Source organism: Trichomycterus rosablanca, chromosome 1 (genome assembly GCF_030014385.1).
Source record: "Trichomycterus rosablanca isolate fTriRos1 chromosome 1, fTriRos1.hap1, whole genome shotgun sequence".
NCBI classification, from domain to species: Eukaryota; Metazoa; Chordata; class Actinopteri; order Siluriformes; family Trichomycteridae; genus Trichomycterus; species Trichomycterus rosablanca.
Genome location: NC_085988.1, coordinates 24,766,181 through 24,793,260, shown reverse-complemented (window position 1 = coordinate 24,793,260; position 27,080 = coordinate 24,766,181). Strand labels below are relative to the sequence as shown.

General features: G+C 39.6%; 1 protein-coding gene across 1 annotated transcript in view; it reads left to right on the top strand.

Moving 5' to 3' along the window:
* Positions 1-27,080, top strand: part of LOC134316375 (protein diaphanous homolog 1) — a 137,716-nt gene that overhangs the window by 73,137 nt on the left and 37,499 nt on the right. Inside the window, exons 14-15 of the mRNA XM_062996771.1 lie at positions 2,435-2,499; positions 13,116-13,295. Of these exons, the coding sequence (XP_062852841.1) occupies positions 2,435-2,499; positions 13,116-13,295 (245 nt within the window). The remainder of the gene's footprint in view (positions 1-2,434; positions 2,500-13,115; positions 13,296-27,080) is intronic.

Here is a 27,080-nt window from a genome sequence, read left to right as displayed (position 1 = left end):
CATGTCCTTTTTTCCTGCTTTTTATAGCCTGGCCCTCTGTGTGAAGTATCTTTATAGTCTTTCTAAGGGGGAACAGTTTTAATTGGCTATTACTTTATTTGAAAAGAATGAATGTGATGTTTATAAATTAATAGTGCATGTGAAATCCTCGTTACAGCATCTTTCCATCATGTCTAATAGTGTTACCTCGGATGAGGTTTTCTTCACGGGACACCGAGTCAGAATCTGACAACTGTTTGGATTTATTTATTTTTATTTAATAGGGATGTTAAGAAAGAATAATTAACCCATAACCCACAATAAAGTCACAGTTTGATTAGTAATAGATGACAATTTAAATTGAGACTGGAGTTACAGATCTGTAAGAGGTACAGCATGAGAGTGCTGAATAATATTCACCAAAACATTTACATTTATGGCATTAGCAGATGCTTTTATCCAAAGCGACTTACAACTAGGACTGAATACAATCGAAGATGTTGAGGTTGAGGGCCTTGCTTATGGGCCCAATAGTGGAAACTTGATGGTGCTGGGACTTGAACCGGCAACCTTGTGAGTACTAGTCTAGTACATTAACCACTATGCTGCCATTGCACTACCACTGCCATGCGGTTTGTGTTCGAGCAGAGGTTTTACTCTACGTTCAGACCGACAGTGATTTTTCGCCATTAGTCGCCCAAATTGCTTATTGCTCGGTGTTCACACCAGAAACGCGTCATCATCGACCGTGGGTGTTTGGTTGCCATGGTTTTAAGTGACGCCAAGGACAAAAGGAAAGAAAATGCAATGGCAGTACAACATACTTTACTGAGTAGTATCTACAAAATATATAGAAAAAGCAATTTGATCACAAATCTGATCCTTTCCCACCCAGTTTGTACCACATATCAGACATGCTCCTGCAAAAAATACAAATACTGGTAGGAAATCACTCGACTATACATTTAATCCCTGCACAGTGTATCACTGAGAAAAAAGCTGAATTTGTTCTTTGCTTTAGCTTCTATGTCTCTTTGGAGCAGTTTGACACAACAGCAGTGTTTCTCTTTCTTCTCTTGTAGAAGGGCAGTGGTAGCTGGTAATGTATTTGACTAGTCATTCGAAGGTTGCTGGTTCAAGCCCCATCAACGCCAAGTTGCTGCTGTTTGGCCCTTGAGCAAGTTCCTAACCTCAATTGATTAAATTGCATTTAATGATAATTGTAAGTCGCATTGGATAAAAGCATCTGCTAAATGCTGAAATGTAAATGTAGTAGGAACTAGGGATGTAACCATACACTCTACCCACGATGTGATGCGATTCAAGATACTGGGTTCACGATACCATTTCCTCACACAAGTACCCTCACACACATACATTTGGCTGGAAAATTCCAAACCTGGCAACCCCGTAGTGACGTCAACCAGGCGAGGTGAATAGCGCCAGTGCCCTCTGCTGTTTTAAGTGAATATTGATTCATTATACTGTACATGTAAACTGATTTGAATCGTTACACATGTGAATCGATTTTTAACTGTCTTGTGGTGCATCGTTACATCCCTAGTAGGAACTGAGCGTACTGTTTCATTGTGGTGGATATAATGCATGTGCTGCTTTGCTCAGTGCTCAATTCCTGTTGGTAATTGCCACATGGTTTCATTCCTAATTGGCGTAAGGGTAAACTTTGCTCAACTTTTTCATGCCGCTGACTCCGCCCACCCATTGCTGACTTTGGCTCCACCTCCTGACTCCAGAAATTGATGGCTCTAATTAAAAATGAGTGACAGCCGGTCGCATTGTCTAGTCACATTGCTGCCGGTCTGAACGCAGAGTAAGAGTCACGGTTCGCCACTGTATCACCCTCAAACAAAGAAAAATGTGTTCAAATTTGATTGAAATGCATTTTATATACTATAAAGTTTTGTTGAATGTTTAAAAACTATTCACTGGGGGAAAATATGCAGTCGAAGATGATTACCGTTCACAGCTCTACATCTCTATGTCCATTGGCATTTGTATGAGCGTTAGAGATCAGTGACTTACTCACACTTTGCCTTAGGCTTTTACTGCCACCTGTGCACTCTTATCATTTCCCTTCACAAGCTGGTCTTGTTGGTCCTTCACTTCAGGCGTCACCTTTAGCTTCTTCTGAATCCACATCCTTCAGGTCAAGGTCTGTCAAACTTGTTCAAGGAAGTGAAGACGACTGTCTTGATTACTTCAGTTTTTGTGTTTTTTTTTTCCTTTGCTTTAGATGAGGAATAAGATTCCGTTGTGTTAGAGGGAGGTGTGTGTGTGTGTGTGTTTGAAGAGAACAAGGGGATGGGTTTTAATTAGGTTGCTCAGTAATCAGAGCACGAATCAGAGGAGACACGAACTCATCACAGTGAAGGGCACTTTATCCTCACAGCCAGATAAATGTGATCTCTCTCCCTCTCTCTCTCTCCCTCTCTAGATAACATGGTGGACAAGACAAAAGTGGAGATCAGTGAGGTCAAGGCCACAGAGCTGGAGAAAAAGGTAAACACAGTCGCACCTTTTCTTAGTGGCACCTCATGCCCAAACACATCTCACATTCACAAGGTCACACAATAACTGTCCAGAATCTATGTCATGTCATCTAACTTCTAACCACGCTGACATCTCCCAGTCTCTCTCTCTCTTTCTCTGGGGTGTGTGTGTAAGAGAGAGAGAGACTGAGAGAGAGGCAGCTGGCAGATGTGTAATTTGTGAGAAAAGATGGTCGCAGACAGGAGATTTCCTCTTCCTCTCTCTGACAGCCCCCCCCTTCCCAACTAAACACCCCCTCACACACTTTGCAATTATCCCTTTGTCTGTATGTGTGTACATGTGTGTGAGCATCTTCGTATACTGCAATCTTCCCATCAGTGCTAAAAATTGGGGCATAAGGCGGTGCCCTCTCTCCAATTTGTGTACGTGTGTGCAAGGTGACCCCTATCAGGAGGCTGTCAGACAAGTGTTTACTCTTCCGCTGTCTCTCCCTATTTTCTCCCTGTCTAATTTAGAGTAATAGCTGTGTAGCAAAAGGAGGAGAGGAAAAAGACAGACCCTCATTACCAGCACACATGTAGAGAGAGAGAGAGAGAGTGTCTGACCCTTCCGCTTCTACTGATGCCATATAATTACACGTCTGGTTCGCAAACACATTTTTGTCAGTGTCACCAGAAATTGTCAATGCCTTTCTGTCCTGTACTGACTGTGTGTCTGGGTGAGATATGAAAAAAAAGTGCTAAATAACATAAACTAGATACACAAAGTCACAAAAACATCGGCGTGCTTAATTAAAGCTACTGGTGAAAAAACACAGACTGTCATTTCATTTGTTTTATCAACAGAACTTCTAAAAATGTAACATCAGTGCTCTTTAGCTTTAGTCAGCCCCTCTCTAACAGCCAGCTGTCAATCACAGCAAACTAAGTGGCAGAAACATTTAGAGGAAAAGGCTTATTTCACATTTGAATAAAATATAGACCAGGGCTGCATCCAAAATCAAATACTTCCATACTAAACAGTACGCAAAAGCAGTACGCGAGAGGCTGTAGTGTGTTCGAATATGAAGTATTCATTAAACAGTACTCGAAAAGTACCCGGATGACCTACTGCATGGGTGGCCATTTTTGAGTATGCAAACACAGCACACTGCGGTCCGATAATCTATCCCATAATTCAACTGGAGCTTCGAAGCGGAAAGTGGAATGGCAGAAAGTGGGAAGTGATTAAAAATATTGTGGTCAAGTACAACACTGAATAATGTTATGAGTAGCTTTGTAGAGAACGACATAATTCATTTTATCTGATTTTAAAATAGTTATAACTATGGAGATGTGATGTTGGTAAGTATGTATGTGGAGATGTGACGTTAGTATGCACGAGGTTGCTTTACCGGCCGAGCAGTCCACACTGCCTCCAATTTACTACGTACTGTTTAAGCATGCGATTTCGGATGCAGCCCAGGTCCCGGCGCTCAGGTGGCGCAGCGGTAAAGCACGCTAGCACACCAAAGCTGACATCTCAAACTCGTTGGTTCGGATTTCAGCTCTGCAGGCAGCCTGTTGGGCGCCTACATGATCAATGATTGGCTCGTTCGCAGAGAGGGTGTTAGAGGGGATTCCTCATAATTGATGCAGCCCTGACCTCTGCTGGCTGATTGATGGCACCTGCACAGAGTCGGGGGATAATGAGGATCAGCGCGTGACTCTTCGTACACAAAGCTGATCCGCATATGGACTCGCCTCGTGCAGGTGAAAAGATGCAGTCGGCTACTGCACACGTGTCGGAGGGGGCGTGTGTTAGTCACGGCTCTCCTCAGTCAGGAGTGGAGGTCAGCATCAGTAGACAGGAAGCGTAATGCAGTCGGGTAATTGGATACGTCTAGACTGGGAGGAAATTTGCAGGTAAAAATGCAAAAAAAGACAATGTCTTGTGTAGTATTATTATAAAGATTTACATTTACATTTTCAGCATTTAGCAGATGCTTTTATCCAAAGGAAGAACATGCAAGTATGTTGTGACAAAAGGATGTTAGTTTTTTCTCTTCTTCAAAGTGTACTGACAAGCCAGCTCAGATGAAAAAGATCAAATGCTGCTAATCATTTGTACATAATTAATACGAAGGTCGTTCAGTAACGTTTTCATGAGCATTTTCTTATGGTCTTGCTCCGAGCTCAGCGCAATCTCGCTATTTCAGGATTCCTTATTTTGGCTTATCTGCAGCTTCCCTGTTGCTAAAGTCACAAACAGTTTTGAGGGAGAATGAAACACCATTTCTAAAATGCCTTTCTTCTGTAAATGGGTTTTGAACTTTTAAGATCAAGCAAACGCCATAAAATACATCTGAACAGATTAGCTCATTTGGTTTTGCATGCACTTCCTCTGTAATTACATTTTAATGCACACGATTCAAACCGGTTATTAATGAATAAAATGTCCCATTTGCTTAGATTTCAGCTTTACACACATCAAAAAGGAAAATGCGAAAGTTAAATGAGATATCACTGCCGTCCACAGCACCATTCAGACCAAAAGTTTACCTTAACAGAATTGATACACGTTCATTAAGTGATTTTTTTTTATCTTGATTTGTCATTAAAAGGTTGCTAATTCATTCACTACTGCCATAACTGCCATGCTCTATGGGTGATAGAAATGATATTTCTTATCCTGTATTGATTAGGCTGACACAAGCCCAATTTATTCATATTTAATACGTTTTAAACTCACCAGATCAACTTTAATCTATTAAAAAGCAGTCAAATATGTGATTACCTAGGTCATTGACCTTGATTAGGCATTTCATACACTATAAGTAAGATTTGACTTACAGTGGAGAATAAATCACAGTTGTGGATATAAAACCTTGAAACTATCAAAAGTTGCAGCATTAATGGTTTCTAAAATGTTGTTGACATGAAGTCAAATTTATCTGTATAGAGCTGATCAGTTGGCAAGAGAAAGAACCCAACAAAAAATCATCAACTTTAAACTACCACCAATGGACATTAAACCCCTCATACATGAATGTATTAAAAATAAATGGCAGTTGCAATGGAACACTCAAACAAACAATAAACTACATGAGATTTACCCCAACATCAGAAATAAACTAACAATGCACCAAGGAAAACGCACAGATCAAGTGATATATAGTAGATGCAGAATAGGCCATACTAGATTAACACACAAACACCTATTATTAGGAGAAGAACCCACACTTTGCATAGACTGCCATACACCAATCACCATAAAACATATCCTAACAGAATGCCCAAAATACAACAGTGAAAGATGTAAACTACATATGTCCAATACATTAAAAGAAATCTTTACTCAAGGTAATTCAGAAATAATAAAGTAAATAATAAAGTACCTTAATAATATAAAACTGAACACATACATATTTAATGCAAAACAAATAAAACTAGCATGTCATAGATATGACAACATGGCATTACAAAATCAAACAAACAAACAAAAGTATAGCGCTTTTTACAATAGACATTGGGTGTGTTGGAAAACCTAGTGAGCTCTCTACGTAGACACATTTTACGGCATCCTATGCGCACTCCTGAGAAGGAGGCTGTTTGAATTCTTAAATACCTTAAAATTCTGCCTAGTGAGGCACCTTAAATCTGAACGGTATTTTGACAGTATAACGAGGGAGTATCCGATGCTGCCTTAGCGATAAAGGCAATCCCAGCATTCAGTGCGACACAACTTTTCTCACAAAAAATTATAAATATGGTGGTCGGATGCAGAGTAACTAACAGAGTTATTTTCAAACATTAATAAATTGTAATTGATTTTTAATTTGTATAAACGTGCACAAGTGTATTTATTTGCAAATTTGGGCTTGTCAGCAAATTTAACCGTTTTCGGTACACGGAGGGAGACGTTAGTTGACATGCTAGCGTGTTGTGCCACCTCATCCCATTGGTTTGAAAGGCATGTAGTGCGTTCGAGTAACCTGCCTTCTACACCGATCAGCCATAACATTAAAACCACCTCCTTGTTTCTACACTCACTGTCCATTTTATCAGCTCCACTTACCATATAGAAGCACTTTGTAGTTCTACAATTACTGACTGTAGTCCATCTGTTTCTGTACATACTTTTTTAGCCCCCTTTCACCCTGTTCTTCAATGGTCAAGACCCCCACAGGACCACTACATAGCAGGTATTATTTAGGTGGTGGATCATTCTCAGCACTGCAGTGACACTGACATGGTGGTGGTGTGTTAGTGTGTGTTGTGCTGGTATGAGTGGATCAGACACAGCAGCGCTGCTGGAGTTTTTAAATACTGTGTCCACTCACTGTCCACTCTATTAGACACTCCTACCTAGTTCTTTCACCTTGTAGATGTAAAGTCAGAGACGATCGCTCATCTATTGCTTCTGTTTGAGTTGGTCATCTTCTGGCTGGATATATTTTTGGTTGGTGGACTATTCTCAGTCCAGCAGTGACAGTGAAGTGTCTGATTCACTCATACCAGCACAACACACACTAACACACCACCACCATGTCAGAGTCACTGCAGTGCTGAGAATGATCCACCACCTAAATAATACCTACTCTGTAGTGGTCCTGTGGGGGTCCTGACCATTGAAGAACAGCATGAAAGGGGGGTAACAAAGCATGCAGAGTAACAGATGGACTACAGTCAGTAATTGTAGAACTACAAAGTGCTTCTATATGGTAAGTGGATCTGATAAAATGGACAGTGAGTAGAAACAAGGAGGTGGTTTTAATGTTATGGCTGATCGGTGTAAGTCGATGACTTATTAGAATCCTCTGTACTTAGACAGCTGCCTATGTAGGCATTAAGACAGCAAGGCAGCTCACTAGGTTTTTGAACAGACCCATTGTCTCAAAGCAAGTTTACTGAATACAGGACCAACAGACGAAAAACCCCTGTTTAGCAACCTGAGGGCGACAGTGGCAGGAATAACCTTGAGAGGAACCAGACTCAGCAGGGACCTCCATCCTCTCTGGGTGGCTTGGAGAATAATTTGAATAAATAGGATTTACACAAATCATACATACACAGAATCAAATTAAACCAAAAGCTACAACTAGCAACAAATCTATAATAATGTAAACAATTGGAGTTCTTCATTATTCAGTCCAGTCTGTTTTTGGTGCAAACACGCCAGGTTTCTGTCATATCTGGCAGGAGCAGCATTGTTGGTACAGCAGTCACGTCTTGCAGGCTTTGAGAAATGTAATCTCACTTTTCTTAAATTAATAGATAGACAGGCATACTCTAGCAATGAAAATTTTTGTACATTTTGTAGAGCTATAACCCTATTAAACAAACAGTTTAACCCTAACCAGCATCAGCCTTCTGTGGCTGTTGATTGAGGTCAGGACTGAATGTAATTGAGGTCAGAACTCTGACATGGCTATTCTAAAATTCGGACTTTTGTGTCTTTTCTTTTTGCTCATATTTTGAATCATTGACACCTTTTTCAGGTTTCAGATAACCAACAGCCAGACTTTACTGCGTTAGACTTTCCTGATATAGCTTTGAAATCGTCACTCTGTCAGTGATTGAAGTGAAGTCGTCAGAGCAGCAAATCAGTCTTACGTTATTATATTTCTTTCACCATGAATCACATTTGGAATGAGGTTTAGTATGAGTAGGCTATGTACATTCATCACTGTTCAACATATTCATAATGGTGCTCTGTAAACTTAAAACAGGAAATACTATTATTTTAATGGGTCCTTGATGTTATATCGACTGGACTTTTTTTCAGGTCAGTGTTTTATTTTATTTGAACATTGTTAATGCCCACGAAAGAAACTAAACTGATATAGCTAATGAATAACTCATTAAAAACAAGGTTTTAAATATTGAGGTAGTTGTACTAGTGTGCCCATGCTTAAATCATTTGCCACAGCTTTGCAAGTACAGTGAAACCTCGATTTAACGGAATAAAAGGAGGGAGCACTGGTCCAGATAACCAACAGCCAGACTTTACTGCGTTAGACTTTCCTGATATAGCTTTGAAATCGTCACTCTGTCAGTGATTGAAGTGAAGTCGTCAGAGCAGCAAATCAGTCTTACGTTATTATATTTCTTTCACCATGAATCACATTTGGAATGAGGTTTAGTATGAGTAGGCTATGTACATTCATCACTGTTCAACATATTCATAATGGTGCTCTGTAAACTTAAAACAGGAAATACTATTATTTTAATGGGTCCTTGATGTTATATCGACTGGACTTTTTTTCAGGTCAGTGTTTTATTTTATTTGAACATTGTTAATGCCCACGAAAGAAACTAAACTGATATAGCTAATGAATAACTCATTAAAAACAAGGTTTTAAATATTGAGGTAGTTGTACTAGTGTGCCCATGCTTAAATCATTTGCCACAGCTTTGCAAGTACAGTGAAACCTCGATTTAACGGAATAAAAGGAGGGAGCACTGGTCCATAAAATTGTCCAAACCAGCGAGTTTTTTTATTTTCCCAGAGGGTGTGAAAAAATACAAAAACACAGCACTAAGGTCCACAAAAGTGCTAAACATGCACACATGATAAACAGTAAAATCAACAACATACGCGAGTCACAGACACAGCTTTTCACTTCCTTAATACGTTCTAACTTTTTAGCAAACGTTTTAGATGCACCCTCTTTCGCTTTCCACTTTTCTTGTTTTTTGAAGACATAATTAAGCACTAGAACTTGCAAAAATTAGGCATAAAACACAGTAAAGGCGAGAACAAAGAGAGCCTCCCGGCAAAACCAAGCCAAACAGTCATGTAAACAGAGAGATGTGCTCTGGCTAGTGGACAATTACTGAAATACTGGTTTTGGTACACTTTGCAGGAATTTTAAACAACCAGAGCAGTCATTTAGTTTTCCAGATTTTGTCTGTTAAATGCAAAATCTATTAAATGGAGGTTCGTTAAATCAAGGTTCCTCTACAGTATATTGTATCAGCACACGTGTTAACAAGCTCATTAATATTCTCAAAATGAGTACATTTTGAGTCACCTGATATTTAGTCAGTCATATAAAAACATGTTTTTAGCCCATTCTCTCTCTTCCTCTATCTCTCCCTCTTTCAAGACAGAGTAAACACTAAAAACAGGTTTTCTATTTTTTTTCAACTGATTAAGCCAGTTGAATTGATATAAGGCTAAACTACATATCTGGTTAGACTAGACACACACAGGCTTAATTATTCTCAACCCTGTTCAATATAAACATACCTAATATAGAACCTTTCCAGCAGTATTAAACTGACTAAAATATATCAACAGACAGCAATTATTCAGCGATCTAAAGAAATTCAGGTTAGGAGGAGAAGGAAATCAAACATATCAGTCTGCTCAAGGTTTCAAAGCCATTTCTAAAGCACGGCGACTCTCAGTGGGAGCCATAATATCTAAAATATGTAAAACTTGAAAAAGTGCTGAATCCTTTCAGAAGTAGTCGGCCTATTAAAATTCCTCCAAGTGTACATCAGCAACCCATCCAGAAAGTTACATAAGAATCCAGACTAACATCAAACAAACTGCAGGCCTTCTGAGATAGTATATGATTATAATTTGATCTGGGCATAAAGTGCTTTTTTGTTGATGTATTGTAGTCAGTCTCATACTGCTGAAAAGGTTCTATATAATGGATTTTTAGATTAAACAGGGTTGTACATAATTAACAACCATGGTGGGGCAAATTATAGCATTAATAACTTGTTAATTTGAACATTGTCCCAAAGCAACAAAATATATTTTCTTTAGTTTACAAAATCATTTTACATTCAACACAAAAAATGCTGACCTAACAGTTAATACATCACAAACTGATGCAAGATAATGTAAATTAACCATAAAGTGTGAGAGGAATGTACCCATTTACAATCAAATCAATCTGATTATGACAGAGTGACAAGTGATACAATCATCTCAAAAGTGCTTTAAAGAAAACTAAATAAAACCAAAATAAATATTATTCTGAATAGCACTTCATGACAGCTTTATCCCACTGATCAGAAATGAGTTTCTAGATGCTGTTAGAAGTTACTTGAGTTTACTATTAATCTAGTTTATAAAGCTACAGTATAAGCTACTGATTAAGAATGAGTTGCTAGACGACATTTGTTTTAATATCTTTCAAAATGTATAAAGTATCTAACAACAGTTTAGTCTCTGTCCGTTCAATAAACATCTCTACCCAATTACAACACTGAAAGTTCTCCGATACTTAATTTCCACCAAACGCATTAAGGGGATCATCAAAAATACTGGTCCCCGATTCTTCTGCTGAACTGCTTTCCTGTGTGGGCTTCTTAGGCTTCTTTAAGGATGAGGCCACTACTGGTTTTGTGATCCCAGATGAAAACAATATCATCCATATCATAGTGAATCATATTGATTTAGGTTCCATGTTTTTCTTCAGTTTCTTTTCTTTGGGCTTGGTTGTGGAGGTCAAATTAGCAAAAGTGTCCACATCATCTTTCATCCAAGGATGGTTCTTTAGGTTTTTCAGTTCTTTAATTCCTCTTCTCTGATCCAAAAATGTCATCATCGTCATCATCAAGAAAAGGCATGGCACTTGGTTTCTTAACCGACTTTGGCTTGACTGTGGCAGAAAGGTCCTTAACATTATCAAAGATGGACAGGGCTGGCTCCTTTTTCTTGGAAATCATTGGAAATCTGTCTTATGTTTTGACACAATATTATGTTAATTAATGAGTTGAATGTGGAATCTTTTGGAAGAGCTATTGTATATCAGGTGTAAAGCTAATACAGCATTTAACAATAAGAACATAATTTCAACAAACATGCAGGTGCATGGCAGTGTGGTGCCATAAACATATTTGGCTGCTTCAGTTTAGTCAGTCTAACTGACTTACAATAAATCTTGTTCTGTACCAACAAATCGTGACACATTGAATGACCTGTCATCAGTCTTTAATTGAAAGCTCAAGCTATGTTAGATAAGATAAGATTCCTTTATTGATCCCCATGGGGGAAATTCGAGTGATACAGCAGCTCCAGTACATTGTAAGTACAGTAAGTAGAGTAAATAAAAAGAAAAGAAAAAAGAAAAAATAAGGAAAGAAATTTGCTATGCAATGACTATTATACATCAGTATGGCAATTACTACAATATAATACAAACACTATATATTCTAATATATACATATGTGTAAATAATGAAACATGAATGTTGGCTACTGTCAAAGTTTAACAATTTAAAAATAAACTCAATGTCAGTTGGTTCTGGGAATGGTGTTGAGTTTAAAAAGCGTTGTGTTTCAAGGTATTTTATCCCATAGGGATGTATAAAACCTGTTAATGCGTTCTATGGTCCGGTGGAACTGCATATATTTTAGGCTTATGTAAAATAATGGGGTTGTTTTTGCCACTTATACACCAAAAATATCACAAATATAATATAATAAAAACTGAAATACAATAGAAAAACAGTTAAAAACAATAAAAAAACAATAAAATGTGCACTTTATCTTTACTTCTTTATTGTTTCCTTATGCTTCTTAATCGTGTGGATGACCAACCTTGGAATACTTTATTCCGTTCAATAAGGGCAAATTTACATTAGAAGTGGCAAAATAGCTTTTGCACTGGCTGTGCCTTTATTTCCTATGGAGTGTGGAGGTGCACAAAGTTAACGTGATTTGTTGTACTAAAACAACGAGCAAGAAATTTCATTACTGAAGAGAACTTATGAGCAGTAATAATTAAGAGAGGTTTAGTGTTTCTATGTTGTTCTATTAATACATTGTCACATTAAGCTTTTATTTTTTTAAAGATAGGTGTTTTAGACTCTCAGAAAAGCTTATTTTTTACAATTTCTCAGAACCCCGAGCTATAACACAAGTTTAAAAGGGAAACAGTAGAAAAATCCAGCTAAACACAGATACATGTGGACACTTTCAGAGTAAATTTGACGGTTATTCCACACAAATGCAGATTCTTCTCATTTTGAGACGTCTTACTGCACCGCTCCAGCCAAGCGCTGATTAAAGAGGTTGTCGCGTTTAGGGGACGTTGAGTTACAAGGTACCACTATATATGATATTTATTTTGTATAAATAAAGGTACACACAGATAGTGGACTAGTTGTTGTCTGAGGAACAGTTTAAATTGTCCTTGTGGTTATTTTTGATTTTTAAATAACTAATTAAATAAAAATTGTGGCCTGCCTACTAAGAAAATTAAATATTACTGTCCTAGACGTTTATTTAGTGTTTTCTGTTAATGACCAAGGAATGGTCACGTAAAAGTTGTCTCGTATGGTAACTAAGAACAGTAAAGTCTTTTTCTAGTCACTGCTTTCTGCATGGCTGTGTGTTAAGTTTTTGCAGACCAGTGCAGCCAAAACATTTACCTTGTCAGACACGTCAAGTATCTGATGACCCATGTTGTGAATGGGATGAATTTCAGCAGACACCTCATGTTCATTGTGTCTTCGGTCTGTATTCAGTGTATTTTAACATGCTTTATTGAGCCTGGTGAGTTCTAGAATATGGCTGAAGGCATATTCGTCTGGCTGCTAAATGCATAGTTAAAAAAAGAATCCTACGCATAAACTAACTTAAACTGTGTGCTTATTTTCTTTGTGCTTTTGTGTGTAGCTGGATGCAGAGCTGACTGCCCGACATGAGCTGCAGGTGGAGATTAAGAAGATGGAGGGAGATTATGAACAGAAAGTCCAAGACCTCAGCACTGAGAAAGAAGCTTTCAAAAATGAAAAAGTGGATAAAGAGAAAGAAAACCAAGTACTTCATGGAGAAGTCAGCCAACTCAAAGAAAAGGTATGAAATTATATATACTCCCCTCTGACATTCAGCAACCTATGGATGTGTGTAGGTGTGAAGGACAGTCTATTAAATTCAGTTCAGCTCTGTGCTGCCTGGTGACAAACAGCACCGGAGTCTACAGTGGACTCAGAAATTGCTCAGATCCTTTTACTATTTGCATCCTTTATTGTGTTGTGGATTTGATTTTATATGGATACACAGTGGTCAGCCAAAACATTATGACCATTCAGTTAATATGCTGTTAAAACAACTCTGACCTGCCGAGACATGGATTCTACGGGACATCTGAAGGAGTTTCAGCATTTAGCAGGCGCAAAGCGACTTACAGTATACAGTCTAAGCAATTGAGGGTTAAGGGCCTTGCTCAAGGGCCCAACAGTTGCAACCTGGCAGTGGACGGGTTTGAACCAGCGATTTTCTGATTACTAGTCTAGCACCTTAACCGCTAGCCACAACTGTCCTCTTGTGGTTTCTTGTTACAGGACATTACCATTAGATCTTTCAAACCTCTGTACATTGAGGTGAATCCCACAGTCTATTCTTGGTGCCATTTCTATTAATAAATGATACACATTACTCCGTCATCTGATCATAACAACGTGGCCGGGCAGCACGGTGGCTCAGTGGGTAGCACTGTCGCCTCAGAGTAAGAAGATCCTGGGTTCGATTCCCGGGTGGAACGGTCCAGGTCCATGTTTCTGTGTGGAGTTTGCATGTTTTCTCCATGTCTGTGTGGGTTTCCTCCAGGAGCTCCGGTTTCCTCCCAAAGTACAAAGACATGCAAATGAGGTGAATTGGAGATACAAAATTGTCCATGACTGTGTGTGACATTGAGGACTTGCACTGGTGATCTTGTGTAACGTGTAACTACCTGTCCTGTCATAAATGTAACCAAAGTGTGTAAAACATGACGTTAAAATCCTAATAACTAAATAAATAAACATTGTGGCCCTTATTAAAGTCACTTGATCAGATATTTATGCCTGATAATACTTTCTGCATTTAACACATGTACTACAGTATAAGTAACTTCCAACAGCCCAACTTTTAATAGATACCTGAATGTGACCTGCACAGTTGTTAAGAAATAGGCATTGCAGTTCTCATTTTTGGCGGTTGGTTTTAATAGTACACATCAGTCTACTCTTATTTATCCATAATAAAAACAAAGTAATAACAAGTCTTTAGAGTTTAATACGTAATTACAAATCAATAGCTGAAATCTCCTATTCACAGAAGTAATAAGTCCCTTCATTCAATAAAGTCCCTTCGTAATAAGTCCCTGTCGTAGAAGCTTCTTCAGCAGTAAGTGCAGCTGTAAGTCTTCTTAGATATATCTTTACAAACCTTGCTCACCTAGATTTAGACAATTTATCTAATGCCAAGTTCACACTACATGACTTTCTGATTTGTCGGGTCGCTGTACAGTTCACACTACACGACTGAATCTTTTGCACTCGGGAGTCTTTCAGTCGGTGTATATTTCACACTACACGACTGATCGGCGATAGGGGTTTCACACTACACGATCTATCACCAACTGGAATCACAGGCGAGCTTCTCTGGTCTCCCAAACTACGTTTTGTCACGAAAACAAACGCGAGAAGTGACGAGAGGTTTAATGATACCACGTCCAAAAATGCACGTCAACAAGTAGCGAGTAATCAAAGTGTTTCTGCGCTGATGTGCAGCGTAAAATCAAGGAGGAAAAATAAATGAATCTGAGTGGATTTGGCAACACGAACAGTTTGGATTGTTCTATAGTAAGTTGGAGGTTAATTAATATTTTTGCAATGCAACGTTGGTGTTTTGTAGAGAACGATCAAGTCAGAAATACTGTAAAATGTGTGTGTGCCGGTGTATTCTGATATAAACTACAGTATATTATGTCCCTGTCTATATTATGTACCGGTACCCTCCTCTCCTGCGTTTCCCCTCACTCTGTATCTTGCGTTCTCATTGGCTGTTGGACAGAGCACTCATTGCCAGACGTGCAACTGAGTTCAGATATCTGACATACTAGATATCTCAATCCGGTCGCCGAGCACTCGGCGAGCCGGTCGGATCGAGTTGTTGGATAGTTCACACATAGCGACTGAGTGCCGAGTTTCGATCGCCGAGCGAACGCCGAGTTGCTCCCGAGCCGGCAAATCTAGCGCTGACCGGTCGCCGAGCGAAATCTGGCCAAAAATCGTGGTGGGAACTTGAACTGTTTCCCGTATAATATGCAATTTGCTGTAATTCAAACTTTAAGCTTTGTGTTTAGTGAGTTATCATTTTTCATTCATGTAGCGTTCAAGTGCCTCATGTTTACTGATTAATCTGCAATATATGAGGTGGTCCTAGCACTCCTATGGCAATTCAGTTAGCAATTGGCTAGTCAAATGTCCAAGATGTGGAAGTGTAAAGCAGCTAAAAACACTACTCAGGTAACTGAGTTTGGAAAACTCCCAACCAGTTCTGTGGACGCGGAGGGGGGTGTGTGAAAAAACACGGATTACATTTTTCGTATTTGAGACGGAGCCTCGCACTGTTGCTGAATGTTCTAGGTGTACATTTAACTCTTAAGGTAGGCTGTGGTGTGTATTGTAGATTCCATTTATTCTATCATTCAATTTATGTGTTATTTAATGACTGTCATGAAATGTGGCGCTTTTCTTTAATAATCTGTGAAATTAAGGGACCTATTAATAGTAGATCTTCTAAATCTTATTGGATGGTGAGCATTTGTGACCTGCCATCTTCAGGTCTCTCCGCAGATTGTTGAGGTTTACGTCTGGCTACTCAATGACATTCATAAACTTGCCTTAAAGCCACTCCAGTGATGATTTTGCTGTATGTTTGGATCATTGTTATGTGCAAAGGTGAACTGTCACCCTAGTCTGAGTGTGTGCTTCTTCAGAGATGTTTAACTGCATTCATCCATCTCTTTACCAGTCTTTCTGTCTTCTGCTGAAAAGTACCCCCATAGCATGATGATGACACCATTTTTTTCTGTATGGTAGACATTAGCCAGGTGATACAGAATGTGTTTTTCACCAGACACAGTTAAATGTTCATCTTAGAGAATTATGTTGCTTTTACATGCCGTTCAGCAAACTTCACATGTGCTGTCATATTCCTTTTACTCAGCAGTGGCTTCCATCCTGCCACTCTATCATAAAGACCTGATTTATGGAGTGCCCGTTCTTTCTCACCTCCCTGACCAGGTCTCTTCTTGCAAAGGTTTAAGGATGTGTCAAGCTTCTTCCATTTCAGAATTACTGAGGCTGCTGTGGTCCTGGGAAAACTCAAAGCTTTAAATATAGATTTATGACCCTGATCCTGTCTGTGCCTTGCCACAATTTGATTGCGGAGATCCACAGACAATTCCTTCGACTTCACGGCTTGTTTTTTGTTCTGACAATGCAATATAAATTGTGGGCTCTTATAGCCCCGGGTGTGTGCCTTTCCAAACTAAGTCCGGTGAATTCAAATTGCACCAGATGGACTCCAAGGATAATTAAAGCAAATCGGATGCACCTGATCACAATTTGAAGTGTCACAGCAAGAGGTCTGGATATGAAGACATGCAAGTGAGGTGAATTGGAGACACTAAATTGTCCAAGACTGTTTGATATAACCTTGAGATGAAACTGATAAATCTTGTGTAATGAGTCCAGTGTACACTGATCAGGCATAACATTATGGTAAACATTAGGGTGAAGTGAATAACACTCATTATCTCTTCATCGTTCATTGATGCACGTGGGGAGCGAATTGCTGAAGAAGTTAATGCTGGTTCTGATAGAAAGGTGTCAGAATACACAGTGCATCACAGTTTGTTATGTATGGGGCTGCATAGTCACAGACCAGTCAGGGAGCTCATGCTGACCCCTGTCCACCGCGCCGAAAGCGCCAAAAATGGGCACGTGAGCATCGGAACTGGACCACAGAGCAATGGAAGATGGTGGCCTGGTCTGATGAGTCACGTTTTCTTTTACATCACGTGGATGGCCGGGTGCGTCTTACCTGGGGAACACATGGCACCAGGATGCACTATGGGAAGAAGGCAAGCCGGCGGAGGCAGAGTGATGCTTTGGGCAATGTTCTGCTGATAAACCTTGGGTCCTGCCATCCATGAGGATGTTACTTTCATGGAAACGGTATTCCCTGATGGCTGTGGTTTCTTTTAGCAGGATAATGCACCCTGCCACAAAGCAAAAATGGTTCAGGAATGGTTTAAGGAGCACAACAACGAGTTTGAGGTGCTGACCTGGCCTTCAAATTCCCCAGATCTTAATCCAGTCAAGCATCTGTGGGATAGGCTAGACAAACAAGTCCGATTCATGGAGACCCCACCACGCAACTTACAGGAGTTAAAGGATCTGCTGCTAACATCTTGGTGCCAGATACCACAGCACACCCTCAGGGGTCTAGTGGAGTACATGCCTTGACTGGTCAGGGCTGTTTTGGCAGCAAAGGGGAGACCGACGCAATATTAGGAAGGTGGTCATAGTGTTATATGGAAGGTGGTCATCGATGTATGTTGTGGTTTAATCATTTTCTTTAGGTTTGTAACTGTTACTTTCTTATAAACAATATGGATATGTGTGTATATAAACTACAGTGTTAAGATCTTAGGATAATACTGAGTGCCGTTGCTTGTGGTATTGTTGTTGGTTTCAGACAGACTGGTTTAAGTATGTTAGCAAATGCTGATCTCCCTGAACATTCAACAGTTTAAACAGACTAGTGTGTAAATTCCAAAAGAAAAAAACTATAAACCCTTTATTGGTCTCACCAAAGAAATGTTTATAAAATTCTGGGACTGTAGCAACAACAAACAATTAATATTTTTTACTACTGCACACAGTATTTTTTAATGAGCCTCTACCAAACAGTTGAGATGATCACAATATTAATGCCACTTTTATGGATGATTTTTAACTGCTAGCTTCAAGTTGACATATAGGTTAGAAAGGCTGTTGTCTTTAAACCACAGTGTCATCTACCAATATTTTTGAGTTTAACATGTCATGTTCAGCTTTAAGGCAAATGGGCAACAACAACAGAAGACCACATAAAATTTCACCCTGTTGGCCAAAAACCGGAATTAAAAGCTAAAGTGGGCACCAACTAACCAAAACTTGGGTCTAAAATTCAGCCTGCTACTGGTGGTGTAATAGTATGAAGAATGTTTTCTTGTCTTACACAAGGCCTTCAAAACCAATCACGTGTTTAAAAGCCACAGCCTGAGCAGTGGACAGTGCTAGCCTAGTGGGTAGTGCTTTAGGCTATCAACTGAAAGGTTGAGAGTTTGAATCTCAGCTCTGCCATGCAGCCACTGTTGGGCCCTTGAGCAAGGCCCTTAACCCTCTCTGCTCCAGGGGCGCCGTACAGTGGCTGACCCTGCGCTCTGACCCCAGCTTCCATACAAGCTGGGATATGCGAAGAAAGAATTTTGTTGTACTGAACATCTGTATATATGACACATAAAGGCTTTCTATTTATTTTAGTAATGTTGTTGATTATGTGCATTCACTTCTAGCCACAGTTAAATCAAATCAAGGTTTATTTGTCACATACATAGTCATACACAGTACAACTGGCATTGAAATGCTTTAGTGACTGCTCGGCCACAGTAGTTACAAAGTAGACAATAAAATATATATTTATACAAAAAATATAAATGTTTTTTAAAATCTAAAAGTGTCGAAAAATACAAAATACAATACAAAAATACAAAAAAAAAATTTTATTAAAAAGAAACTTAAATAAATTTAAAATAGAAGCAATTTAAAGTGACCAAGTGTGCGAAAGTGACAACAGTTGTGCAGAACTGAATATAATACTGTATCTATATTGTGCAACATAATGCAATAAGTGTGAATATTTATATTTATATTTAACTATAGTTTAATGGCTACTTCCAGCAACATAACTATTCCCCTCCTTCGTATTCGTACCACATTGGAATGAGGCAGATTTAAAAGTAAATAGGAAGTCCTACTTAGTATTATTATGCTGTTTCCAACAAAGTGATAGGTAATTGTAGATTCATTTTCTTTTCTTTTTTTTTTTGGCTATACTTATTGAATATTCAGGTGCAGTGTGTGGAATAATCTCCGAAATAATCAGCCAGTTCTATAGTCACACATAGTGAATGCTTTAATCAGAGAGAAAAAACAAAGTAATCTCTCTAAATAAACAGCTCGCTGTCCAATCACAAGAAAAAAATACCATTTTCAGCACAATAAGTCACAGGTGGGTTTTTTCATCTTTTTTTGTACTGTAAGACACATTGCCCTTTATCAGATGCTGAAAAGTTTAATATTAGTGTATAATATTAAAGTGCCGTCAAATTGATTCTGTCTCCTGATGACCCTGTGGATAGATTTTCTCCAGAGCATTCTGTCCTTTGATTGAATCTCCAGGCTTCCTAATGACTTGTTCATTTTTTCTCTAATTGCATCCATCCATCCATCACATTGCTGGATGTCCTCTTTCTCTTTTACCTTCAACTCTTCCAAGGATAATTGTTTTTTTCCTCCAATTAGTTGGTTCTTTTCTTAATGAGTCCAAAATAAAAGAGGTTTAGTTTGTTTGTATAGGTTTTGACTTATTTGAGAATCCATTTGTTTGTCTTTTTTGCCATCCGAGGTACTCTCAAAAGTCTTCGCCCGCACCAAAGGTCGAAGGCCATATTTTCCAACTGTATTTACCCCTATTTGATTTCCAACTTTGGCATTCCAGTCTTTAATAACCAGCAAGACATCCTGTTTACAAGTCCTGTTATGAAGCCTTTTTTTCTTTACTGACATCTGTTAATGGCCCATAAATCTGGATGACAGTACTTTTAAATGGTTGCACATAAAGTTGGATTGACATCAGATGATCATTCACAGCATTGTATCCAATAATGGTCTTGTTGACATCCTTATCGACCGTAAAAGCCTCACCATTTCTTCTTTGTCGACCATTACCTGATGAGTAGGCAGTGTGTTCTCCTGACTAACAGTGTCCTAATTCTGTCTATTTTACTTTGCTAATCTCATGTTGATGTATAGATGATCCATCTTTACAACTTCCAGCTTGCCATGATTTATACTTTGAACGTTTCAAGATCTGATTCTAATTTTGTTTCTTACTTATCAACCTCAACAGCTAGGCATCCAGAAAGCTTTGACCTGGCCACAGCATATACACAAGTTGTAGTCAGAGGAATATTTAGCTCCTCCTCAGTAACAGGCTGTGTATCTTCCTACCTTCTGTTGTACCTAGACGTGGTTTACCATTGCCGTCTTTTGTGTAGGTGAATTGATATCATTGGCATTGTCACCTTTGTGATCGACCACCTCTGATAACCTATTTTGCTGCTGTACAATATAGGTGGAGATTTAAGCTCCTTTGCTAAGACCTTTTTTTTTTTACCATTGGAGACGCTGACAGAAGATAAAACTTCCAATGAAGTTTCTAAGCATCCATGGAGGTTTCTCACCTTCACAAGGCTCCATTCCATAAGGAAGCTAAATATATGTTATGAGTTAATCAGTAGCCTATTCGGAATATGCCAGTCTCTTAACATATTTACAGTAATACTTGTGCTGTTACTTGAAGGGTAAGTTAAATTCACCACTAGTAGCATGATGCCAACATAATATAGAACTTCCTCTGGCTAAAATAATAAGCCATTTAGCCCTGATGCCTCACAGTGAGAAGGTCCTGGGTGTAAGCAATCCAGGTCTTTTTTTTTAATGCATTTTCCTCCCGATTTAGCACACTCAATTTGTCTTACGCTGCTGAGGAATACCCGATTGCATCAGAGGAGAGCTAGTCACTGTACACGCCTCTTCCAACACATGCACAGCCCTTCTCTTCTTGCCCCTGCATTCTGCACAGGCGTCTCTTCCACCAATCAGAGTCCTTACGCGCAGCGTATGAAGACCCACACATAGTCTGGCACCCACCCAGCAGATACGGTGGCCAATTAGTATCTGCTGCAGCCGACCGGTGGCAATGGCGAGTTTTGAACCGAAGAGTTTCGAATCTCGGCGCTGGTGTGCTAGCGGAATATCTCGCTTTCTGAGTGGACTTTGCATGCTCCGCTTGCCTCCCACAATCCAAAGACATGCAAGTTAGGTCAATTGAAGACATTAAACTGTCCATTTCACTGTTTGACATTAACCCTGAACTGATAAACAAACATTTAATCAACTGGGAATACCCTGTACAGCAGCGGTCCCCAACCTTTTTTGCACCACGGACCAGTTTCATATAAGATAGAATTTTATGGACCGATGTGGGCCGGAGGATTTCAAATAGAATAACTATAGAATGGAAAATCAGTGTGAATCCTGAGCTTTTATCGATGCAACGAGATCCTGCTTCCACCTAGTGGTGATTGGAGACAATAACACCCAAAGAGTTTTGGAAATTTCATTGCTCTTGTAGCGATCTCTAATTATTTGTTCTTTCTCTGCGGCCTGGTAATAAATGACCCGCGGAACGGTACCGGTGGTTGGGGAGCACTGCTTTACAGAAAGCAAAGCCGATGCCAGCCGGGAGATAGCACTGCAGTGAATTGAACCTGTATATTAGCAGTAGTGGGCTAGTGTAATAGACCACTTGTGCCACCCATGTGCCACCTAAATATTTGATACCTGTCATTGACTAGTGCGCTGCCTATGCAAAGTACATATTGTCCAGTAGTGATAGTGAATTAGAATAAGAGTGTATTTCCCCAAAAAACCCAACAACACAGTGCAGACCTATGGTTTTACTAGCAAAGCAAAAACTAGACTACATGAATGCACAGCTGGGAAATGCAGTTTTAAACTCGGTTTACACATAAATAAATAATTGGTACATACATACATACATACATCTATTTCTCTACATACCTTTCTAGCCTGCTTTCACCCTGTTCTACAATAGTCAGGACCCCCACAGGACCACTACAGAGTAGGTATTATTTAGGTGGTGGATCATTCTCAGCACTGCAGTGACACTGACATGGTGGTGGTGTGGTGTTAGTGTGTGTTGTGCTGGTATGAGTGGATAAGACACAGCAATGCTGCTGGAGTTTTTAAACACCTCAATGTCACTGCTGGACTGAGAATAGTCCAACAATTAAAAACATCCACCCAACCGCGCCCCATAGGCAGCATCCTGTGACCTCCGATGAAGGTCTAAAGATGACCAACTCCAACAGCAGCAATAGATGAGTGATCGTCTCTGACTTTACATCTACAAGGTGGACCAACTAGGTAGGAGTGTCTAATAGAGTGGACAGTGAGTGGACACAGTATTTAAAAACTCCAGCAGTGTTGCTGTATCTGATCCACTCATACCAGCACAACACACACTAACAGACCACCACCATATAGTGGTCCTGGGAGAGTCCTGACCATTGAAGAACAGAATGAAAGGGGGCTAACAAAAGCATGCAGAGTAACAGATGGACTACAGTCAGTAATTGTAGAACTGCAAAGTGCTTCTATATGGTAAATGGAGCTGAAAAAATGGACAGTGAGTGTAGAAACAAGGAGGTGGTTTTAATGTTATGGCTGATTGGTGTATAAAAGTAAGAAAAGAATATTCAGCAGTGAGGAGGAAGATGTGACTTGAATTGCACTGATGATTTCTGACTATGTGTATGTGTCTCTGCATTTAAGCAGTAATTACTGTTGATGGGGATTAAAAAAAAAACGTATGCGTCAGCAAAAGTAGGAAGGTTGTGAGGACAGAAGGAGAAAGGTGGAGGTGGAGACGTAAAGAAAAACCGGGTGCATGTGAAACAGCCAGACGGATCGAGAGAAACTTGCTGAGCTAAACACAGCCTGTCACCTCAACCTGCTTTTAACATGGAGCTGATAAACAACAGTCAGCAGCACTTGTCATCGTCATATCAAACATGCACAGCCACCTACACGCATGTCTTTAGCCCAGCTTGGTGAACCACTTTTAGGTTTTGAAGCATCAGTGGTGAAGCATCAGTCATACTTTAAACCCTGGAACATGGCAGCTTAAGGCAAGACGAGTCTTTGCTTTCACACTTTTCGCTCACTTTTTTTTTTGTCTTAACCACCCCCTTTCCCTCCAGGTCCTCCCTAATGTGATATTAGCAAGCTGGTCATTTTTAATGAGCTGTGTTGAGTTCTGGATAAATAAATTATGTTTTTTAATTAGACATGGATTTATAACCAGCTCATCCCTCTTCAATTTCAGCTATGACCTTTTTAAATGTACAAACTCTCCCTCCCTCAGTCTCCTCCTCTCCATCCTTGTTTAACCTCATTATTTGTCCCAGGGGCTTTAGTAAACTCTGCTTCTCTAAAATAACTTCATCAATTTTCAGTGTAGAACACTTGAACTATATTTGGCACTATTTAAAACTTCCAGGAATGAGTGCTGTCTTGCTTAAAGCGCTGTTGTTAATTTAAAATAGATATGACTGATCATGGGAAAATAATTAGTTCACTCAGAAATGAGTCATGTTATCAGAAAGAGAAAATGAAGCACTTTTTAGAGTAAAAAATTGCCGTTTGGTTACTTATGCATTTTCTCTGATTTGGGGTGGGTGGGTGGGTAATACTGTGTAATAATTATTAACAGCAAAATACAGAGGCCAGCTATTGCTGTTCCTAATACTGAGTGGTTTCCTAGACTTTCTTTCCTAGGGCCACATCCGGCCCGCGAGCCATCCCCAACAAGTGGCAATTAAAAACCAGACGTAAATAAATGTACATCATACATGCAATACAACAGAATTGTTTTTATTTTGACGGGTGCGCTATTTCTTTAAGTTTCTGCAAGTTTGGATTTACGTGTGTGCGAGACGAGTGTATCCAGCTTTACCGTAATGTGTCGGCGAACAGAACTGAGCGAGACTGATGGAGACGATAGGGTTTTTAACAAGACATGAACTTCAAAAGTCAGATGTAAAGCTGTTTAAGGATCACAATTTAAATCTAGGTTTTATATCACCGTTACGGTACTAAACACAGAGAAATACAAGAACATGAACGATGCAGAGCGTCACATCTGAAGCTTCACTAACTAAACTGCAAACCAACACAAACTTTTTTATGAAGTTTTACATATTCAGCACTGGAGCAGTTAAGATCAGCTTTGTGATATCCAAATAGCACTTTGTGTAAAGTTAATTCACATTTTGTTCACATTTGTTTTCAAGAAAGTTAATTAAATAGTGAAATAATGTTGATGTTTTTACTCTGCCTGCTTTTCATTTTCTGATTGTAACATCGACTCTTAACAGTAACAGCTTATCAGAACTGTAAAATTAGGCAGTAAAAAGAAATCGTATTAATATTGAGCAGAATGAAGTTCACCCTGTTGGTCCGGCCCTCCACAACAGTAACAGTTTCTTATGTGGCCCCTTGGAAAATTTAATTGCCCACCCCTGGCCTAGTGGGTTATCAACTGAAAGGTTGAGAGTTTGAATTCCAGCTCTGCCATGCAGCCACTGCTGGGCCCTTGAGCAAGGCCCTTAACACTCTCTGCTCTAGGGGCGCCGTACAAATGGCTGACCCTGTTCTCTGACCCCAACTTTCAAGCAAGCTGGGATATGCGAAGAAAGAATTTCATTGTACTGTACACCAGTATATACAGGGGTTGGACAAAATAACTGAAACACCTGTCATTTTAGTGTGGTAGGTTTCATGGCTAAATTTGACCAGTCTGGTGGCCAATCTTCATTAATTGCACATTGCACCAGTAAGAGCAGAGTGTGAAGGTTCAATTAGCAGGGTAAGAGCACAGTTTTGCTCAAAATATTGCAATGCACACAACATTATGGGTGACATACCAGAGTTCAAAAGAGGACAAATTGTTGGTGCACGTCTTGCTGGCGCATCTGTGACCAAGACAGCAAGTCTTTGTGATGTATCAAGAGCCACGGTATCCAGGGTAATGTCAGCATACCACCAAGAAGGACAAACCACATCCAACAGGATTAACTGTGGACGCAAGAGGAAGCTGTCTGAAAGGGATGTTCGGGTGCTAACCCGGATTGTATCCAAAAAACATAAAACCACGGCTGCCCAAATCACGGCAGAATTAAATGTGCATCTCAACTCTCCTGTTTCCACCAGAACTGTCCGTCGGGAGCTCCACAGGGTCAATATACACGGCCGGGCTGCTATAGCCAAACCTTTGGTCACTCGTGCCAATGCCAAACGTCGGTTTCAATGGTGCAAGGAGCGCAAATCTTGGGCTGTGGACAATGTGAAACATGTATTGTTCTCTGATGAGTCCACCTTTACTGTTTTCCCCACATCCGGGAGAGTTACGGTGTGGAGAAGCCCCAAAGAAGCGTACCACCCAGACTGTTGCATGCCCAGAGTGAAGCATGGGGGTGGATCAGTGATGGTTTGGGCTGCCATATCATGGCATTCCCTTGGCCCAATACTTGTGCTAGATGGGCGCGTCACTGCCAAGGACTACCGAACCATTCTGGAGGACCATGTGCATCCAATGGCGGTGCCGTGTATCAGGATGACAATGCACCAATACACACAGCAAGACTGGTGAAAGATTGGTTTGATGAACATGAAAGTGAAGTTGAACATCTCCCATGGCCTGCACAGTCACCAGATCTAAATATTATTAAGCCACTTTGGGGTGTTTTGGAGAAGCGAGTCAGGAAACGTTTTCCTCCACCAGCATCACGTAGTGACCTGGCCACTATCCTGCAAGAAGAATGGCTTAAAATCCCTCTGACCACTGTGCAGGACTTGTATATGTCATTTCCAAGACGAATTGATGCTGTATTGGCCGCAAAAGGAGGCCCTACACCATACTAATAAATTATTGTGGTCTAAAACCAGGTGTTTCAGTTATTTTGTCCAACCCCTGTATATATATATATATAATGTATGTATTTATATACAGTATATGACAAAGGCATTCTATTTAAACCAGGCAACGCTGTGTGCTGTCAGCATAGTTGACCAGTCACATAGTAAAAAAGAAGAATGGCTCTATTTGTCACTGAACTTTTAGTGACACACCAATGAGTTTATACAAAGGAGAAGTGAATCAGTGCAGGCAGAGCCAATCACAGTTGAGCACACAGACTTGGTTTCCTACTGCTGGTGTAAAATAAGGAAAGGGAATTGTATTATGTAGGTCATTTCATACACAAAGCAATTCAAGGTATTCAATAAATTCATACATAGGAAAGTTAAGATACAGCTGGTTCAAAGAGAAATATAAATGTTATATTTCAGTTAGTAAAATTTCAATATGAAAGCATACGTTGTATAAAAACATCAAAATGCAAAAAAACATTGCATATATAAAAGTGCTTTAATGTTCTAGAGAGCTGAACTGTACTTGAAACCCTGCATTAAAACTAGATCAGACAGGTAGGTTTTAAATCTGGATTTAAGGTTTTCTATTAAGGTTCTCTGGCAGTTGATTTCTGCAAAGTGCAGAACCAAAGCTAAATGCTGCTTCTCAGTGCTTAGTGTTGACCTGAGGCAAGTGACGAGTTCCTAGTGATTTGAGATTCCTGTTTGGCTTGTATTGCTTGAGCAAATCAGACTGATACGCTGACCCCCAGCCATTTAGTGATTTATAGACGAGTAAAAATGACCTTAAGTGAATCCTGTAACAAACCTAAGGAAAGTCAATAAACCATTTAAAGATATAACCTTGTGTTCTGGTGACATTGACTTTAATGCCTTGTTCTTTGGGGTGTCAGAGACTCCTGTGTTGTGTGGATAAAAATTACGTTTCAAAATTAACCACATTGATCACAGAGAGGTGGGGAAC